Genomic DNA, 21,596 nt, shown 5'->3' with positions numbered 1-21,596 from the left:
TGGTATCCAGGTTCCCCTAGAGGGGGATAGGGCTAAGCGGAGCGAAAAGGGTTTTCCATGCTCGAGGGCCAATCTCCGTCTGGCCCGAGGAAACCTTTGCGGCTTTCTTGATTGCCTCTACATCAGGCAAATTTGGTTAATTTTGACGGGGACCTGGTCGAATTGGGAGAAGCCGTAGGTATTATTGTATGAGGTCTACCCAATGCTAGATGCAGAGGCGCACATCCAGAAAGCCGTATGCTTTGGAAGAAGCTTGTACAGTTTGGGAAGGGGTTTTGATTGATCAAAAAGAAGAATCTACTTCAACCGATATGCCCTTAGTACCCTCCCACGGTACTGACCGGGGTTTGATTCCCCGGATGCGCAAAATCTTTTTCCATAATAACGCTTTTCTCTCTTCTATTTTCCTTCGTAATTATTTCTCTTTCATAATTATTCTTCGAACACAAAGCCAAATAAAATCTGAACTTTCAGTTAAAAATTAAGTAGACCTACTGTGATACTAAGGGGCGTTGGGATGTTATAGAAATTCTGATGTCTTAACACTATTATTTTTTTTATATAAAAAAAAAATCTTATAATCTTGTATCCATCCTATTTGAAATAAAATATTGATTACATTGATAATTTATATTAAAATAATTATATTAATTACTAAAATTTATTAAGTCTAAGTAATATATTTATATTTATTAATTAATTAAGCTATATTTTATTCTTTAATCCTCAATAAATAAAAATCTCACACTTTTGTAAGGTAACTTATGTAACTTTAATATTAAGAAGCATGTAAACATTAGAAATAAATAAAGACAATACAAATACTCATAAAAAAAAAAAAAAAAATTAATAACATCAAAAGTAATAACACCAAAAAATGTCAAACCGTCTATGTAATATATCCATTGTATAAGTAACACACCAAAATTAATAACACCCAAAAATACAACTGAAATTGAATATAGAGAAATACAAAAAACGTAATACACCAACCTCAAACTAATTGAATATTCGTATTAATTTGGGCTGCATAACAAAACAATAAAAAGAAGTTAAAAAAATCTAGAACTACTTATAATATAGGAAGAGAACTAGTTTGAATAGAAAAATACCTATGTTACTTCTATGAAGTACAATATGGATGGAGTCCGGGTTCGGATCAAAACATAATGAGGCACCCTATCACCCATCAAACAATCAAAAGTTAGAAACTTAATAATATGAAAATAACAAAACCAAACATTAAAAAGTAAAGAAGGAGAACCTAAAGTTAAACAACTCACCGGATTGATAAAATAAATCTTAGACAGTAGAGGCTCTCTTCAAATAGAGAATGACCAATGTTGAATATAGGAAAAGTAGAGAGAGGGGTGGTTGTTGAACATTAATAACAGTCCCAACAAATATTAAAAAAAAAAAAAAGTGTGACCAACCTTTGAATATTAAGTTTACATCATGAATGAACTCAAATCCAAATAATAAATTGGTTGAATCATTAATGAAGTGGTTGAATGGGTAGTGGAGATACGCGAGTAGAATAAAATCAGTAAACAATTAGAACAATCATTAATAAAACCAGCAAACAATCAGAACAATCATCACTAAAGTTGGTGGACAATTTAATAAATGAGGTAACTAATAATGCATAATATTGAAAACGTGCGACATACGCGAGTAGATTGAGTATGTTCAAGCATGATCGAGTATGATCAAATATGATCAACCACGACCGAGTATGAATGATCGAGCATGAACGATTGAATATGATCAAGTATGATCGAGTATGTTCAAGCATGATCGAGTATGTTCAACTATGATCGAGTATGATCAAACACTGAGATGATATATGATACATAAAATAAAAATGACGGTGATATACGAAACATGTTTCGAAAATGAGCCCACAAACATTAAAATCGTGAGATAGGATAATGAGCTTTCAAACACTCAAATGATATAAGATGTGGAAATGTACCATCTCATATTGAGGCCTCCAAACAGGCCCTAAGTGTATTGTATTGCATGAAGTTCTAAAATTTTAATAATACAACTATAATTTATGAATAAAATAAATTTATTTTTTAAATAAGTAATGAAAATATATTTAATCAAATTTTAGAAGTCGAATAAGAAAAAATAATATTTATTTTAATTGAATATGAAATGTATTATAAAATAGTATATAAATTAAACATGTATAAAAAAAATATATAAACTAATATATTTTGTACTAGTACTAGTACTATTGTTTTTTTTAAAATTCGGATAATTATCATGTAAAAAATTCTATTTTATTTTAATTTAGAAATGATTTGATTATCTTCTTAATTTTGAATTTCAATATGAACAAAAATGTCATTACTATTATTATTATTATTTTAAAATTCGTGATCAATTAAATAAAAAAGAATTTGATATTTGATATTTGGATTTGGATTATTTGATTATAAATTTTCTACTACTTTTTCTTAAATTTCGTGATAATTATCTCTTAGCTAATTTTTATAATTCTAACTTTTATGATTTGATTATCTTCTTAATTTCAAACTTTAATTTAAACTATATTTTTTTTAGTCTCATGATAATCATTTCTTATTATTTTTAGACTTTTTTTTATTGGATTATTTGATTACCCTCTTATTTTTAACCTTTAAATTAAATCAAAATAATTATTTTTATTTTTTTAAAAAAATTCGTGATAATAATCTCTTTGTTAGTTTTTTTTTAAATTATATTTTAATGATTTGATTATCTTTGTTAATTTCAAACTTTTATTTAAATCAAGATTTTCTTTTTAAAAAAATACTGTGATAATTTATTCTTATTTAATAGTTTATTTATTGGATGATTTAGCCTCCTAATTCTAAACTTTAAATTACACCAAAATATATTTCTATTTTTTATTTATTTTGATCGGATAATTTGGTTATTCTCTTAATTTTAAACCTTAATTTAAACAAAATTATTTTTGTTATTTTTCATTATAATCTTATCTATATTGATTTGGATAATGTGATTATTCTTTTAATTTGAAACTTTAATTAAAATAAAATATTATTTTTTTCTATTATTGTATTAATTTTCATAATAATTATTTTTTAGTTGAAAGAAAAAGATGATTTGATTATCCTCATAATTTCAACTTTTAAAAAACTTAAATTTCAACAAAAATATAATTTTTTTTGTATGCAAACAAAACCCAAAGAACTTAATATCTTTTGATTTGCAACGTTATTCTTCTTGATTTTAATCTCTATTTCAGTTTTTGTATGAATTGGTGTGCAATTACGACAAATATAAAAAGAGAAAAGAAAAAGAACAAAAGAGCATGTAAAGATAATAAAAAAAATATTATAAACCCCTAAATTCATCGTTATACATTTTTAAAAATTAAAACGTGAAAAAAAAATTAAAAAAGCATTAAAACAATTACTCTCTTCTATGTTACTTTGTCAGTCTCTAGATTACTTGAACTTTGAGAAATTTCTTGAACCTAAAAAAACGAGGTATTTTCTCCACTTTCTTTAATATGTGAGAATTAGTAGATAAATTTGTTGGACATATAGAAAATATTACAAAAGCATATAAAAAAGTGTTATATTAAATCACTCAACAAGTTTTTACAAAATTAAAAGTGAACAAAATTGAAAAAAAAATGACATGCGATAAACAAGAAAAGATAGAGAAGTGATATCAACATAGAAGAAATACTTGAACAGAGAAATTAAATTCCTTAAGGAGAATAAACATTGGTAAAGATGTTACTATTAACAAAATAAAAAAAAAGGCTACAATAAAAAATATATATATATATATAAAAAAAGAAAACAAAGAAGTCCATTAACAAAATTAAAAAAAAAATAATAATAATAGAGATGAGATACTTCATGCAAAATGAGATGTTGAAATTAGTTATTTATAGAAAAAAATTATATCTAAGTCATAATTTAATTTAATTTATTTATTTTTTAAAAAATTCCCTTTATTTAATGTAAAATAGAGTATAATTTTTTCTAAAAACAAGCATGAAAAAGAGATTAGAGAATAAAATGTGATTTATTTTTAAAATCCCTTTAAATAAAGTGTAGAGATTAGTAAAACAAAATATGATTTTTGTAACATATTCTTCGTGAATTTGAGATTAGAGAATAAAATATGATTTTTTTAACGATTTAAATGTGAAATTAGGTAAGATATCCTAATGATTCTCAATTAAAGTGGAAAAAAGAGAACATAAAATGTTTCTCCTCTGTAAGCTTTTTTATATGGTATTGATAGATTTTTAAATATTAAAAAAGGAGAATTTTTTTAAAAAATTATTTAAAAAACCTAAAGAAGTATTAAAAACTATAAATCAAGTACCCATGCCCTTGAACACCGAAGGCGCATCTAGTGTAGTGGTATCATAGTACCCTCCCACGGTACTGACCGGGGTTCGATTCCCCGGATGCGCATTTTTTAACGGATTTTTTTTTCTTTTTAAAATTTGTATCTTTATTTACATTTGAATTATTTAAAGAGATTCGGGTTTTTTTTTTCCTCCTCTCCAAAAGTGATCGAAAAGATATTCAGTTTTTAATCAATTTGACAATATTTTTATTTATAAATATTTAATATCGCTCTATTGACAATCTCATTTCCTTTTCTGAAAAATAGAAAAAAAAAAAAAATCTTCAACAATCTCATTCACAAATCACATCCATTATTTGTATTCTTTATTGAGTTCCACAGTCTTTTTTTTATTTAAAGTTTTCTACTTTTCAGATCATAGAATATTGAATAAATATCTATTTATATTCCTAAATTTTGAAGATTTTTTTTAATCAATTTAAAGTTCTAATAATTGTATCACTTTAAATTCTAAACCTTTATAAATAAATTAAATTTACATCATCTTCTAGATTTTGATCTAATATTGTGTGGAACTTATGATTTGAGTCAATCAAACTCATAACTTTTCATATGTCAATCAACTCAAATTTTTCATTACAACTACGTTTCAAAATCATCCATGTATTGATTCTCAAATGTGTATAGATTTTTTCAAATGTCGGTTTCACAAAATGGACGATTAAAATAAATGTATGGATGATTCTCAATGAAAATTATGAATAAAACTCTAAATTAATTTATTTATGAAAGTTTGAGGCTTTAATTGATATGATTGTAAATTTCTCACGTTGATTTCCCAAGCAAAACATAGATGACGTAAATTGATACATTTGCCAAAGTTTATGATTTAAAGGGATACAATTATTAGTTTATGGTTTAAATTGATACCATTCCTAAAATTTAGGGGTATAAATTGAAATCTTCCCCAAAATATTTATCCGCATTTAAATTGTCAATTTTGTTATATTATGTCAAAGAGTTGTTCTTTTTCTTTAGTGTCCCACAGGAAATCGTGCTCTAATTAGGTCGTATCCTCCTACATGTTGTTATAGAAGCTAAATACTAATGCTGTTGGGAGTCCCGTCACCAAGTTAAGCAATCTAAGATGGGTGCTTCGAGATCATCTAGGTCATTTATTCTTGCTGGTATGAAGTTCATTCCTTGTTATAGTGAAATGAAGATTTTTGAAGCAATGACCATATGTCTCGGATGTGAAAGTATTTCATCACTTAATATTTCGAATATCTTAGTTGAATATGATTGTTTGGAGGTTATGAAACTTTTGAAAGATGGCCCACTTGATATTTTTTAAGTCTCTTTCTTTATTGATATGATAAAGGCTCGAGATATTGAAATGAGAATTATCTTCTTCTCTCATATTCATCGCAAATAAAATGCGTTGGCGCACGCTATAGAGCATAAAGCTTTGGAGAATCAATTGATTAAAAAAAAATGGAGAACCAAGAGTCTTCCGATCTTCAAAAATGTAGTTTTGTTCGGGATGGTTGTCTATTTGGTTGTCTGTTTTTTTTTAACACTGAAAAAAAATCTCATTTCTCTTTTATAAAAAAAAATATCTGAATTGCATCCTTTATTCGCATTCCTTATTTTGTAAGTTCTTTTAACCTTTTTTTTTTTTACTTTTACGATTTTACTCCTATAGGATATCAAAATATCTTTCAGGGCACAAATTGTTTAATTTTTTTTTTTTTTTTTAAACAATTAGATAATGGATAGTACTTTTAGGTTAAAACGTATATCAATATTTTTAAAAAATTATAAATATAACAAAATCTTTCATTAAAGGATTCTATCACTAATAGACTTCTATTAGCGATTGAAATAGACTTTGATTGTTGAATTTAAATTTTGTTATATTTACAAATTATTTATATATGTCAATACTATAGGTTTTATTGATATTTTGCATCTGCCTCTATAAAAACTATATTTGATTTTCAATTATACGACTAATTAAAATATAATATTTGCATTAGATAAGATACAGATAAAACAAAACTGATCTACAAAAATTTTGTTTTTACCATTTTAGTTGATGCAATTCTTTTTCTAGTTAATTATTATTTGTTAATATTAAATAAAATTAAATTTTTGTAGGAGAAAATAAAATAAAAAGTTCTACGAGATATCATTTAATAATGATTTAATGTGTCAATGACGTAACCTTTAAGTAATTATAATATATTTATTTCTGACAATATATATATATATATGTTTCATAGTCTAACTTTATGAATGATTTTTTAGTTCCGATCTTATTAAACTCCAAGTAAATTACATCAGAATAAGATTCTCATTATGAAGTATGATCGATTTTGTTCCAATTGACTTTATTCTGATTGATTTCATTCTAATCGCTCTTTATTCTGATTATGTATGTACGATTGAAAGATATTAAAGTCACTATATATGAAATAAGATTAATGTGAGTTGGATGTTAATATATATATATATATATATATTTTTTGAGAATTTTCAAAAATAGAAAAGTAAGGAAAATTATTTATACAAAATAACAAAATTTTAATTTCCTTGGATAGAAACTAATAGAAGTCTATCTGTGTCTATCATGATAGAAACTGATAGAAGTCACTGATAAATGTTGATAGACTTTATAGTGATTTTTTTTGTTATTTCGGTAAATAGTTTCACATTTTTTCTATCAGATTTTTTTTTTTTTAATTTTTAAATTTTAGAACCAATTCCTAAATTAAAAGAGAAAAAAGAGAGGAAAAAAATCAGTATGACCAATACTTGCAAGTTATAGTCTTAGAAAAAGGTTAAACCGAAATTATATATGAGATGTGAGAGATTAGTAAATAATCATCCTAAGAGTAACATTCTCATTCTAATTGATTTTATTTTGATCAATTTTCATTTCAGTTGCTATTTTGTTTCCTTATTGTTTTTTCTGTTACAACTATTCCTCATTTCACTTGTATGTAAAGGAGACCTAAGAAAATTGAAATTAAAGCTAAAAGATTGATGTACAAACCAACGAAAACATAACTCAACTGGCATAAGAATACGAACTATTGTTCAAGTGGTTAAAAATTTCAATCCCCACCCACATATTGGTAAGTTGTAGAAGATATTGAAAAAATATTGAAATCAATATTATACCCCTAAACTTGAGAGTTATATCAATTTAAACTTTGAACTTTTATAAGTGCATCTATTTATGTCATGAATTTTCATAATTATATCAATTTAAACTCTATTATGTTTAAATTGATACAATTATTAGTTTGTGATTTAAATTGATACAACTCTCGAAGTTCTTGATATAACCCCCAAATTCAAAATTTAAATTGATACAATTATTAGTTTATTTAGTAAAATTGACATACCTAAAAAATTCAGGGGTATAAATTGATATTTGCTATAAAAAAATTAACCAAAATTCTAGTAAAAGTAATCAAGGGAGGATCTTGCAAAGAATAAATTTAGATAATTTTTGTTGTGGGTTCTATAACGAGACTTCGAATATCGGTTTTTTTTAGATTGGTTGGGACATTCACAAATCATGTCTTTGGGATAAGTTTGGACTGAATAGTAATTGTCATTAAATGTCTTTTCAATTCAAAACTATATTAGAAAATAGATGATGCTTGGCTCAGGTTCATGGTGATTGAGCTGGTCTTAAAAATCAACATGAAAACATATATATCTTCTTCTTTCCCTTCCCTATTTAAGAGTTATTTTTTATGGAAAATTTCGCGACTTTTTGATTATGTTTTGATTATGAGTAGCTAGATTTTTTACACTTGAGGGATTGTTGTAAGCACACAGAAGTTTATGGAGATTATTTCATCTAATCTTCAATTTAGGTTATCCAAATCTTAGACTTAAAATCTAAGTATCATGAGAGGTGGTTTGATATGTATATCGATTCAATTTCTTGGGTTAAGACATGAAATTGCTTTGAGATCAAAGTCCTTGAGACAATAACATATTCCTTCGCTCAAGATTTCAGACACTTCACATGATACTATTTAAATATTTTTGGCATACAAATCAACACATGAATTGCAAAAAATTAAACTCTTGCCAAAACTTGAAAGAAAAAGCTAAAAGACTAAAACTTAATCATCGTAATCCACAATAATACTTTAGATAACATTCGAGTGAAACTCTAATGCCGCATTATCAATCATAACAAAATTACAAATATGCTCTACTTAATACGTGATAAAAAGAATGAAATTTTAAAACAACAAAATTACACAAAATTATTAAATAAAATAAAAATAATAATGTTGATGTCCTATCATGTTTCAATTCAGAATTTATAGGGATTTTAAGACTAGTGCATGTCTTTGCATAGTTTAATATTGATTGCTTAATTAACATCAATAAATCTCCAAAATTCACCATCATTCAAGAAAAAGGTCTTTTTTTTCAAAGCAAACGATACAGATGCATCTGCCTCGGGAGGGGGGGGGGGTGATGGACAATAATACAGACATATCCTTCTTCAAAAAGTGAACTTATATTAATCACTTAAATCCAAATCCAGAAATTTGGTTGATGGGAGACTATATTATTTAGCAAAAATAAACGTAATGAGTGAAACTTTAACCTAGATCTAAAGGGAGTTGGAAGACAAATTTACCACTGGACTAACTAGTGGTTATAATACCGTGTTAGTTTTGTTGTATATATTATAAAGAACATAGAGTTGAGGAGTGGCTCAAGCCCCCCGGACTCATACTAAATCCACTCTTGCTCCAAATCAAACACTATTCAACATGCATATGGAAGTTTAATAGATGACATTTTTTTTAGAATAACTTTCAAGAATTATGCAAAACAAAGACTTAATTGTTATTCAGAACCACAGTATCATGTTTTTTACTACTTTCTAAGAACATATGAGATTCATCTTCTGACACGTGAGAATTAATTCATGTAATCTAAAACAATGTTAGAAAATTTACTACTCTTTCTGGGTATTAAAAGAAAGTTAAAATTTGAAACTTGTTTTAAAATATGGATGAATGATTTAAAAAATATCAATGAATTGTTCCTTTTTCCCCAAGAAAAAAAGAACATAGACGACAATTAGAAATGAACTTCAAAACTGGCCAACAGGTAGCAAAGGAGAAATTAATACTAGAAACGCTTTTGGTAGTACAAGTTGAAAATGATGTTTCCTTTAGAGCATGATGAACTTGTACATATAAAAGAGATTAGAGACAGAAGAGATGGCTGGATTAGGGACGAAGGAAAACACAGTACTATTAACAGAGACATCATTTCCTTGGTGTTGGCTCAAATCTACCCAGCAGCACAGCTAAAAAACATAGATAAATCCTACATGTACTTTTAAGTTTTAACAATGACGATAAATCTTGTGGAAAGTGAGGGACTTAACTGATGAGCTGAAAGCATCTTAAGATCCTTGAGCAGCACCCCTGACATGTAAACACTAAGGATTAGCTTAAAAGGGAAAATAAGGGCCTTGAATTAAGTATTAAATCTACGTATTTTGCATAAAACAGGAGAACATTAACTGTCCTTTGTAGGTTCTGGGATACCTTCCATTTCTTTTATTTTAAAGAAAATAAGTTATATTAGTGATAAAATTTAGAGTGTAGAACAATAATTCCTCCACTAGAAATGAATTATAATTAAATATGTAAGTCCAAAGGATTTCTGGCAGATGTAGCTTTGTAATGGAACTAAGCAAATGACCATAAAATGACTGTCACCGAAAGATATCCACATCAAGCACAAAAGCATTAAAGCTTTGATTATAAAAATAATTATCATGACACTTTTTGAATTGAAAAGGACATACTAATGCAGATGTGCCTAGAAGGATGTTTTGGTGAAGTATAAAATATTCTAGAACAGTAATTTGGATAAGCTAGTCTTTCATTATACAAACTTTAGTTGCTATCGCAACAAAGTCTACGAAAATGCTTAAGGCCTCATTTTTGAAAGCATTATCTTAAAATTGAAGGAAATTATTAGAACTAAGGGACAGGATAGCCACTCAAAAAAGTCAACTACACACCCTTTTGTTTTGAGATGAGACAATACGGTATTTGAATCCAAGGGGTATACATCAAATGAATGAACTAGAAGTCCAAAACTTGCCCAATCTCTTGCACAAAAGAAAAATCCCTCGTTTACTAGCTAGAAAGTCAATAACTTCTGCTGTATTCTTAAGTTAATTACTTCAACTATTTTTTCTCTTTCAAATAATGTCCTCTCTGGCTCATCCTCAATATGATAAAGACGGAAATCAAGAACAAGACAGAAAAAAACAAATACTACTGCTAGCCTAGTCTGCATAAAAGAACATGCTTATCATGCTGCGCTGCACTTGGTTGTGTAATTACAACAGCATTTTTCAAGTCAACAACAGATACAAGCCTGAACCACTCTGTGTAAGGGCCAGAATCCCACAATTCAAGGTGCCAATACGCATGTTAAATTGTAAAGATGTTAGCTAGACTAAATTATCAATCAAGCCCTTTTTATATTCTGCTTAGATGATCTGAATTTGGTTTATTATTTATTTGTTTAGTCTTGATTTACAACTATCTTGTAACCATTTAAACCTAGCTATATATATGAAATATTCGGCCTTAGTGTGCCAGACTGAGAGCTTATTCTCTTCCTCAATATGTTTGTGTTTCCCTTTTCTCTACTGTATCACAAAAGACAATACATATTGCACACCTCAATCACAATTCATAAGACAGAAGTCAAAGATAGGTAACCATTTTTATCCATTCTTTTTTGGTTACGGCCCACTTACTTCTTCTTTACAATTCTAATCTCAAAGAGGTTTGTTTCTTCCCCCTTGTTTTCCCCTCAGTCATCAATGACACTTTCAATATGTTTGCACTCAATTAGTGTAATCACTACACCTTTCTCTTCTAATAGGCGATAGTTGATAAAGCTACATCATCAAAAGGGTTTGCCGCTTTCATTATTGCTACAGAAAGTAAGCAGAGTCGTGATCCGTAGAAAAGGGGTAGACCTCACACCAGAGTTATAATCACAGGATGATCAATTATGAATCCAACAACATTATCCTAATATCGTAATAGCGATGTAACCTGAGAAATTCAAGAATATAACAAACTAACCTAAGATCACTCGACGACTTTCTGCACCGAATCATTACGAGATTCCGACAATTGATGATTCAACCGCTGCTTCTGCTGTTGTTCCAACAGAGAATTACGCTCGATCTCCCGCCACTTGTTTATCGCGATGGTGAAAATGACTGAATAACATAATGGAATGGAATGATAAACTGAATAGGAGAACACATAATCGAAAACAGAAAATAAAAGAGGTGAATCGAAGAATTACATCCGGCGCCGGCGAAATAGAGGAGACGGAGAACCTTAGGGCCTGCCGGACCAGCAACCTCTTCTCCCGCCATGAGCTTCTTCCTTCAGCCCGTCGCCGTAACCCAGCGATTTCTGTGCACAGAAAACTGGAAAGGTCAAAATTTCAGATATTTCAGCTTCCCAAAATTAGGGGAAAGAAACGACGTTCTTATTTTTAGGATAATGACCGACGGAAATTGGTAATAATAATAATAATAATAATAATATGTAATGTTAGCATTGATTTAATTTAATTAAATATTTCACAAACTCAAAATTAGATGAAAGTAACTATAACGATCTAATTTTCTAAGACAACTAATAGAGTCGTTACTATATGCATGCATAAATGTTTACTTTGAAAATAAGAAAATTTGGACTACCAAAAAAAGGAAAAAAAAATGTTGATTTTATCCAAATTTCTACTTAAGATTCCAATAATTTGGACTACCATCCATTAACTGCGAGACATTCCATTAAAGACCGAGAGCTGAACTCTTCTCACCATAGATATATTTCTGTGTCCATCAGATATAACCAATCAACAGTACGATAACCTTTCAATGATGCTTGTAAGTACACCTGGATGAATTTACCGTTTTGCCCCTGTAGTTATATCTAACTTCTTAAGTACCACTGATCCCTCTAATGAACAATACAACATAGTCTTACTATGTGTGGACACCTCTCAGGTCATGAGAAGGTGTGTGGCGCCATATCGTTCAAGCCCGGAATCAGCCCTTAAGGGAGCAATCTATCTAATTACCCCTACTTCAGGGAAGGAGTGCCATCTTGTGTAGTTGAGTTCCCAGCTCCGAAATCAGACGAATCCCCAAAGTGGTAGGTATTAGTCAGCGATCTGGCCACTCGCACCCATGCAAAACAAAGGACCGCCCTCAAAGGCAGAAGTTCCCAACTCACTCAGGATTGAGGTTATGTTACCTATGGTCATCCTAGTGAAGTGAAGTCTCTGTCATGAATGACGTTATATAACGAGAATATAACACTTCATGGTCTGGTCTTATACAAATTCCTTTGTATAGGATGCCCCTGCTTGCATGTCTCTACATGAATGATCAGGATCAGATCATCTATAGCAAGTCACAATACTTGTAACTATTCTACAAAGTGGGCCGCATTTGTAACTTTACCAGAATAAAGTTTCGCTCCTATATCCATATACTACAGACCATTTTAGTTTTCACTTAAGACATGATCCATTTGTATGTCTCCACATACGTGCTTAAGTTACAAACGACAACCAAGGATTTTAGTTTATTGGTTTATGGTAAAGCCAATAAAACATCAAATGTTCATAGACAATAAATGAAGAAAATATCATATATTATACATCACAAGTGTTTGTTCAAAATCGTGTTTACAAACTACAGGATACAAGAGTTTAAGGCATCATTCCCAACAGCCGGACGATCGAACTAATAGGCGACGACGATAGATGAGACTGCACTTGGCTTGAATGAAAACGCATTGCGAAGTTGACAGGTGATCGTTGCGAGCGAACTGCGGCGGTCTGGGATGCAATGGCGACCATGACGCTCGGTGGTGGTGGCATTCAATTGAAGCCCGACAGCGACTTCAGGTGGCTAGGGCACGCGCACAGAAAAAGGACAAAAAATGAGAAGGGGGGATCTGGTGCACGTGAAGTGAATCTCTCTCTCTTTTTTTTTTTTAAAAAAAAACTCATAAATAAATCTTAACCCAACTCACCTATTTAAAGCAACTTAAACCCTTTCCTTTTCCTTCTAAAAAATCCAGATATCCAAATCCTATTTGGGAAGAATACTTTAAACTAATTATCACAATTAATCGATTTAATTTAATTATCTTGTCTAGAAAGTACAAAAAGAACTCAAAACTCAAAACTCCAAATTCTAATTCAATTTTCTCAAATTAAATTAAAATTTAAACAATTACACATAAATCCCAATTTTTTCCTTTAATCAAAATTAAATTCCAAAATTCTTCCCTAAGCAAGAATTTAAATTGAATCATCCTTTTATAGTAATTCAATTTAACCTCCAAAATCCAAAATATTCTCAATTACTACAAAATACTGAATTTAATGATGAACAAATTTGGAATGTCACATTCTACCCTCCTCAAAGAACTTTTGTCCTCCAAAGTTCATTCTTGGAAAAGCTCGAGGTACTGAACTCTCATCTCCTCCTCTCACTCCTATGTAGCCTCCTTGAACTGGTGATTTTGCCACGAAATCTTCACAAGTGCTATATCCCTATTGCGTAAAGTCTTCATCTCTCTGGCGAGAATTCGAGTAGGCCTTTCTTCATAACTTAAGTTCTCATTCAACTGCAATGGTTCATAATCTATTACATGAGACTGATCTACTACATATTTCTTAATAGGGAGACATGAAAAATATTATGAACTGTAGAAAGAGACGGTGGCGTTGTTAACCGATAAGCCACAGGGCCAATTCGCTCCAAGATCTCGTAAGGCCTAATAAACCGTGGACTTAGCTTTCCCTTTCTTCCAAACCTCAGAACACCTTTCATGGTAACCACCTTCAAGAACCCTTTGTCACTAGTTTCAAACTCTGTCTTTATGCCCAATATCAACATAACTTTTCTCTGCTCTGGGCTGCTTGCATATGTGCCCTAATCTTTTGTATTGCCTCATTCAGGGTCTGTACTAGCTTAGGTCCTAGCAATTTTCGTTTACCAACCTCATCCCAGCATATAGAAGACCTACAACTCTTCCCATAAAGGGCCTTCAAACGGAGACATGCCAATAGTAGCCTGGTATCTATTATTATATGTGAACTCCATCAAATGCAGGTGGGAGTCCCAACTTCTTGAAAACTCTAACGTACAAGCGTGCAACATATCCTCCAGTGTCTAGTTTAAACGCTCTGTCTGACCATCTGTCTATGGGTGAAAGGCTGTACTAAAATCCAATCGAGTATTCAACGTTGATTGGAGACTCTTCCAAAAACTAGATGTAAAACGAGGGTCTCTATCTGACACAATGGATACAGGTACGCCATGCAACCTCACTACCTCTTTCATGTATAACTGCGCCCATTTACTCACCGAAAAAGTAGACTTCTATGGAAGAAAATGAGCTAACTTAGTGAGTCTGTCTACTACAACCCAAATCGCTGTAAAACCCCTTGCTGTTCACGACAAGCCTTTAATGAAGTCCATAGACACACTCTCCCATTTCCACTACAGTACATCCAAATGTTGCAACAAGCCTGCTCTGCTACCTTCCTTTTCATGTCATTCCACCAGTAACAACGTTTCAAGTTCTGGTACATCTTGGTACTGGCAGGATGTATTGAAAATGGGGAACTATGAGCTTCCAACAACAGATTGTTCTTGAGGTCACTGTCTGCTGGTATGCATAGGCGTCTTCGATAAAGAAGACCATTATCTGCAGACATGGAGCACTCACCACCCTGTCCTAAATCCACCTTTTTCACTTTTTCAACCAGGTAAGGATCACTTCGCTGAGCATTAATAATTCTCTGTCTCATACTCGGTTGCACCAATAACTGTGCCAATTGTGCAGTGATTTCCCCCCACTACTAATGCAATCTCAGCCCATTCAAGTGTAAGATTGTATCAGTAATAGCGAAAGCACAAGGATCATCTAAGCACTCAAATTCACTAATTTTGGCAAAATATAAAGCATGGTTTTGCAGAAACAAGTGAGTTTCAAGACATACCTCTTGTAGAACTTCTTTAAAGCTCCTTCACCAGCTGCTATTTTCTCCAAATATTGTTGTAGACCACCTTAAAATTTTCCCCACTACTCTTTTGGTGTTCTCGATTGAGTTGTGAGACTCAAAACAAACTTGAATCAAGGGTAGAAGAAGAAATGCCCACTGTAGAAAACTAGCTGAAGAACTCTTTCTTCAAACCAATTTTCTTTCAAAATCTCTATAGATTGCATGCCTGATTTTCACTCCAATATCTTCATTATATTGCAGATAAACATGCAAAGGAGAGACTTGCATGAGTTGCAGCTCATGCTTGGAGAAGACAAGGCAAGGAAACTGCATTTTGTGTGAGTTACTTCAAAGATGGATAATGGAAAAACCTCTTTTTCCATTTTGTGTGTTTTGTCTTTTCCTTTTCAATATTATCTCAAAAATCAAAATTTGATTTTATAAAATCTATTTTGATTTTAAAAATGAAAATTTAATTAATTTCATAAACTAATTATTAAATAAAACTTAATTAATTTAATATCAAATATTAAATTAATTTTAACACATATCCATCTTTATATATTTAAATCATATTTAAATATATAAATTCTCCTATTCCGTTTAATTCTTAAATTAAACATGTAATTTTATCTCATATAATTACTAATTCCCTTAATTCTAATTTGAACGTTGCAAGTTAACTTATCACGCTATTCTAGAGCTAGTCTGTTATGAGCTAGTAGGGGGACTTCGTGGACCTACAGATCATGGACTCCAATGATCCGAGATAAATTGGTTAAACTCATTAGACCAAATTAATCTCTATTCGTTAACTAATGGGTCACTCCACTAAAGCCCATAGTTGCACTCCCCTCACTGTAGATATATTATGTCCACATGATTTATCCATAATAAGCAAGCCGACCCTTCACAGGTTATTCGTAATAACGACTGGGTCAAATATCTGTTTTACCCCCGAGATTACGTCTTATTCCTTAAGTCCCTACTGATCCTCTAATGAATAATTAGTTTGTGATCCAATCACTAAACCAAACTCTTTCAGCCCACTGAGAGGGTGAGACCCCTTGTTCAAGACCTAGATTCAGTACTTGAGAGAATAACCTTTCTCCTATCCCTAAATCGGGTAGGCGTGAACTTCATTTTGCACCCTATGTTGTCAACTATCTATCCAGTCTTACTCCTGAAATGGGAATCTTATTGAGTTGGCGCTGTTGAGACAACCTTCAACTATGCAAATTTAAGGGCAATCCCAAATAAACAGGAGTTCATAGTTAGCTTAGGATTAAGATCGAGTTACCTAGGCCATCTAGGTGAAATAGTCAGTCTTAAATAGTAAACAACGTTATAAAGTAAGAGTGACTTATTTCTTGGTCCTGATCTTATGTAAACTCATTGCATAGGACGCTCCCACTCCTCATGTCATAACATGTACGAATTAGAATCACATCGTATGTAGCACTTTACAACTCTTTGTAACAACTATAGAGTAGGCCACATCCAATGGTGTTACCAAAATAAGGTACCCAACCTCATTCATGTACCATAGATCATTTTGACTATTTACTCGAACCCGATCCACTCTTAGTCTCCACATAAAGTTCAAGTACTCATATAATAGTCATGGGTCTTAGTTTATTGGATTTAGACTTTCATACAATTTATGAGATCAAAACAAGTATATTGATAATAGAAAATGTTTATCATTTTACAAACTGCGAGTTTTTGGGACATAAACCCAACACCAAGGTCCTTGCATAACTGAGTCTATTTTGTAATAAGGGCCGCTAAATGGGCTACTTTCCTACTTAGAGCATCTGCCACTACATTTGCCTTTCCTGGGTGGTACAGAATCTCACAATCATAATCCTTCACCAACTCTAACCACCTACGATGTCTCATGTTTAACTCCTTCTGAGTGAAGAAGTACTTTAAAGTTTTATGGTCGGCGAAAATCTGTATCTTCTCTCCATACAAGTAATTTCTCCAGATTTTTAAGGCAAAAACCACTACTGCCAATTCCAAATCATGTATGGGGTAGTTTCGTTCATGGTTCTTTACCTGATGAGAGGCATAAGCAACTACCTTACCTTGCTGCATAAGCACACACCCCAACCTTTTCTTGGAGGCGTCACTATAAATAACAAACCACCCGTTCCATCCGGTACGGTGAGAATTGGAGCAGTAACCAACTTCTACTTGAGATCCTGAAAACTATCTTCACAAGCCTTACTCCAAAGAAAGGAAGCTCCTTTTCGAGTCAACTGAGTCAGAGGAGTGGCTATGCGAGAAAAATCCATCACAAAACGATGATAGTAGCCCGTCAACCCCAAGAAACTGCGCACCTAACTGACTATGGTAGGGCGAGACCAACTCGTAACTGCCTCAATTTTTGTGGGGTCAACAGATACACCTTTCTTTGACACCACATGCCCTAGAAAGGACACTTTTCCCAACCAAAACTCACAATTGGAAAACTTAGCATATAAATTTTGCACCCTCAGTCTCTAAAACCTTTCATAAATGCTTCTCATGTTCTGTCTCTGTCTTGGAATAAACCAAAATATCATCTATGAAAACTATCATAAAGGTGTCAAGGAATTCATTGAACATCCTATTCATCAGGTCCATAAATACTGCAGAAGCATTAATTAAACCAAACGACATCTCGATAAACTCATAATGCCCATACCTCAAACGAAAAGCTGTCTTAGGAATATCACTATCCTTTATCCTCAACTGATGATAACCTGACCAAAGATCAATCTTGGAAAACACTGTAGCTCCTTGCAACTGGTCAAACAAGTCGTCAATCCTGGGGAATGGATACTTATTTTTTATAGTCACCATATTCAACTCCCTGTAGTCAATGCAAAGACGCAAATATCCATCTTTCTTTTTCACAAAAAGTACTGGTGCACCCCACGGTGACACACTAGAGCGGATGAAACCCTTATCCAACAACTCTTGCAACTAAACCTTGAGCTCCTTCAATTCTGATGGAGCCATTATGTACGAAGCTTTCGAGATAGGAGTTGTGCCTGACTCCAACTTGATAGCAAAATCTATCTTCCAATGTGATGGCAAACCTGGGAGATCCTTTGGAAAAACATCTGAGTAGTCTCTCACTACTGGCTCTGAAGTTAAGAATGTTGGGATTGATGTCTTAATTCTCTCGGAGTTTCGTTGTTTGTAATTATACACATTTTTTTATGAATAAAATAACCGTTATTTCATTCTGGCATTTATTCATGTCCAATAAAAGAAGCTCCATGGTTATCTTATGTAAACTTAAGCATGTATATGAGATATACAAATGTATCATGCCTTAAGTGATAACCTAAATACGTATGTAGTATAAGGATTAAGATGGGATACTTGATTCTGGTGACACTATGGATATGGCCTGCTTTATAGAGGTTCAAGTGTTGTAAACTACTACAGATGGAAGATTCTGACCCTTCATGTGGAGACATGCGAGCGAGGTGTCCTATACAAAGAGTTTGTATAAGACCGGACCATGAGATGACTAGACTCTGTATAAAATGTCGTTGATACTAGAGACATACATCTCACCTAAACAACCATAGATGACACGACCTCAATCCTGAGTGTTTTGAGAACTCTTGCCTTTGAGGATGGTTCTTTGATTAGTATGGGCGAGAGTGGCCAAATTTAACATGCCTACCTTTTTGGAGACTTATCTGATCTAGGAGCTGGGAACTCAATTACACAAGATGGAATTCACTCCTTCCCCGAAGCAGGGGTAAGTAGAGAAATTGCTCCCTTAAGGGCTGATTTTAGGGCTTGAACATAATGGCCACAACTTCTCTTTGGAAAAGAGGACTCAGTCATAGTAGGACTATGACTTATGTTCATTAGAAGATTCAGTGGTACTTAAGGAGTTAAATGTAACTACAGGGACATAACGGTTATTGGTCGAGTTATACTTATGAGCGATCTATGAAGGGTTGTCGCACTACTGATTGATTAAGATGGACACATAATATATCTATGGTAAGGAGAATTCAGCTGTTAGTCTTTAGTGGAGTGCCTGGCAGTTAACAGATGATGGATCCCGTGACTAAAGAGTTTAGTCAGTTATTCACGTACCGTTAGAGCTTTGAGCTACAGGTCCACAAGATCCCCTTGGTAGCTCGATAGATTCAAGTTGAGGATCAGTTCTTGGTGTTGATTTTAAATGTTCAAATTGAAGAGGTAATTTGATTATATATGATACGATCGGTATGATGTATGAGATACATCTAATGGAGGATTAATGTAAATGAGATTTACATTAAGTGCCATGAAATAGAAAAAGAGCTATGGTTTGTATGTTTCATGAGATGAAATATGAAAACTATAGGTTATAAATATATTATGGTAAGTTAGTTATCATTTATATCTATAATAATATTAATTATTGGATAATTATTTCTTTTTCTCTAATAACCAATTGAGTGGGAGGTTATTGGTGGTTACATGATAACCGTGAGATAAAAGGAAAAATGTTTTCCTAATTTTGGTAAGAGAAAATTTTTGAAATTTTTTTTTTTGAGATTTTCAATCTCGGAAAATTCTCATGGATAGTTGTCAAGTAAATTAGATTTACTAAGTGACAACTTGGAATTAGCTAAATGATCATGGAGTGTTCTTAGGCGATAGAAACACAGCTAAGTGATGAGCTAAACGATTGCATAGCTTTTGCTAGACGATCGCATAGCTTTTCCTAAACGATTGGGCATTGACCTATATGATAGGTTGTTCCATCTCCCACTTGTTCAATCGTTTACACGATTGTGATTCCTCCGGTTTTTTGCCTCAAACCAAGTCCACACAGAGCCCATCCTCTGAATTCTAAAACCGAGAATACCAAAGTAACCTTCTTGGTGGTGTCATACTCAATTCGACACTATCAAGGTTCTGTGGAGGTTGTTCGTGGTGTTCAGGATGTTTGTGACCTTGGCGATCGCTTAGTTCGAGTGCACGATGTTCGTGCAGTATAGTGGTCGTGTTGGACGAATGTTCGTGGGTTGCTGTGTTGCGGTGTTTGAGCGTTCATGATCAAGGATCTTGAAGATGAGTCTACAAAAGTGTGTTGATTCTTGTCCTTGATCTTTTGTATAACATGTTATAATTTCTGTATTTTGCATAGCCGTATGTTTCCCTTTTTTATTATAATTGTAATGTTCATATACGATTGAAATTTGGAAAGATCATTCCGCTGTTCATGGAAATCCTTGTATTTGATTTTCTTCAAAGAAGACTTAAAGCTCTCTAGTGTTAACAACACTGGCCAAGATACTCCAGGTACCTTGGTTAAGCAACCTTTTGGTTTTCATAGTTGAAATTACTTTGGGCAGGACCACGGTTCCAACCCCTTTAAACTTAAATCTGGCTTCTGCAGGAGGGTTAGAAATAACCTCCTTGCGAGAGCAGTCTATACTGGCATGATTATCAATTAGCCAATCCATGCCCAAAATCACATCAAAATCACGCATGTCCAAGACTATTAAAGTCACATTTAGTGTAAGACTCGCTACTTCAATCTGACATACTTTTATCTTTTCTTTTGCTAAAATAATTTCTCTAGACGGAGTGGATACTGATAACACATAGCACAAAAGCTCTAATTCCAACATGGCATGTTTATCAAATATTGATAATATAAATGAACGAGATGATTCAGAATCAAACAATACCAACGCATGGTGTCCCAAGATCGGGAGTGTACCTATCACAACAGTGCCTGAATTCTCAGCCTCCTGCAGGGTTATTGAGTAAACACAACCTTGTTGTTGGTGAGGTCTACTCGAATTCTTCTGTTCAAGGCCCACATACTGGTTCCCATAACACATAGTGCAAAAGCTCTAGGCGGCAAGAGATCTTTTGGTACTGAAGGATCCTGAACTTGCGAATCTTGAATTTGCAGATCCTCACCATGTGGGTGTTGATCCTAAACTGGATTTTGATCTTGAACCATAAGATTCTGCCTTTCAGGAACGTGCTCTCTTCTGGTAATCTTGTGACTGCCTCTTCCCCTAACACGTACCATTTCCTGGCAATTGTTTGCAACCAGCTTTTAGCAACTTTTGTTACCAGTAAAACATGTCAAT

General features: G+C 32.4%; 3 protein-coding genes and 1 non-coding gene across 4 annotated transcripts; 1 reads left to right on the top strand and 3 right to left on the bottom strand.

Moving 5' to 3' along the window:
- Positions 1-4,383: 4,383 nt before the first annotated feature.
- On the top strand, positions 4,384-4,454 carry TRNAG-CCC (transfer RNA glycine (anticodon CCC)). The gene has a single exon. It is a non-coding gene; the product is annotated as a tRNA-Gly (tRNA).
- A 5,054-nt stretch (positions 4,455-9,508) lies between these two features.
- On the bottom strand, positions 9,509-11,955 carry LOC120085366 (uncharacterized). The gene is made up of 3 exons (XM_039041313.2): positions 11,749-11,955; positions 11,520-11,659; positions 9,509-9,830 (listed from the first exon to the last, which is right to left on the bottom strand). The coding sequence occupies exons 1-2, from the start codon at positions 11,819-11,821 to the stop codon at positions 11,526-11,528; spliced, it is 207 nt and encodes a 68-aa protein (XP_038897241.1). The 5' UTR covers positions 11,822-11,955; the 3' UTR covers positions 9,509-9,830; positions 11,520-11,525.
- A 2,009-nt stretch (positions 11,956-13,964) lies between these two features.
- LOC120084987 (uncharacterized) lies at positions 13,965-14,368 on the bottom strand. The gene is made up of 2 exons (XM_039040801.2): positions 14,177-14,368; positions 13,965-14,096 (listed from the first exon to the last, which is right to left on the bottom strand). Exons 1-2 carry the CDS (start codon positions 14,366-14,368, stop codon positions 13,965-13,967), a joined length of 324 nt encoding a protein of 107 aa, XP_038896729.2.
- A 2,879-nt stretch (positions 14,369-17,247) lies between these two features.
- LOC120084986 (uncharacterized) lies at positions 17,248-21,338 on the bottom strand. Its single transcript, XM_039040800.2, has 4 exons — positions 20,795-21,338; positions 18,460-18,617; positions 18,173-18,375; positions 17,248-17,614 (listed from the first exon to the last, which is right to left on the bottom strand). Exons 1-4 carry the CDS (start codon positions 21,336-21,338, stop codon positions 17,248-17,250), a joined length of 1,272 nt encoding a protein of 423 aa, XP_038896728.2.
- Positions 21,339-21,596: the final 258 nt, after the last annotated feature.

The sequence above is a fragment of the Benincasa hispida genome, chromosome 9, assembly GCF_027475165.1.
Source record: "Benincasa hispida cultivar pf3 chromosome 9, pf3_genome.v1.1, whole genome shotgun sequence".
In the NCBI taxonomy this organism is placed as follows: Eukaryota; Viridiplantae; Streptophyta; class Magnoliopsida; order Cucurbitales; family Cucurbitaceae; genus Benincasa; species Benincasa hispida.
This window is presented reverse-complemented; position numbering and strand designations above follow the sequence as displayed.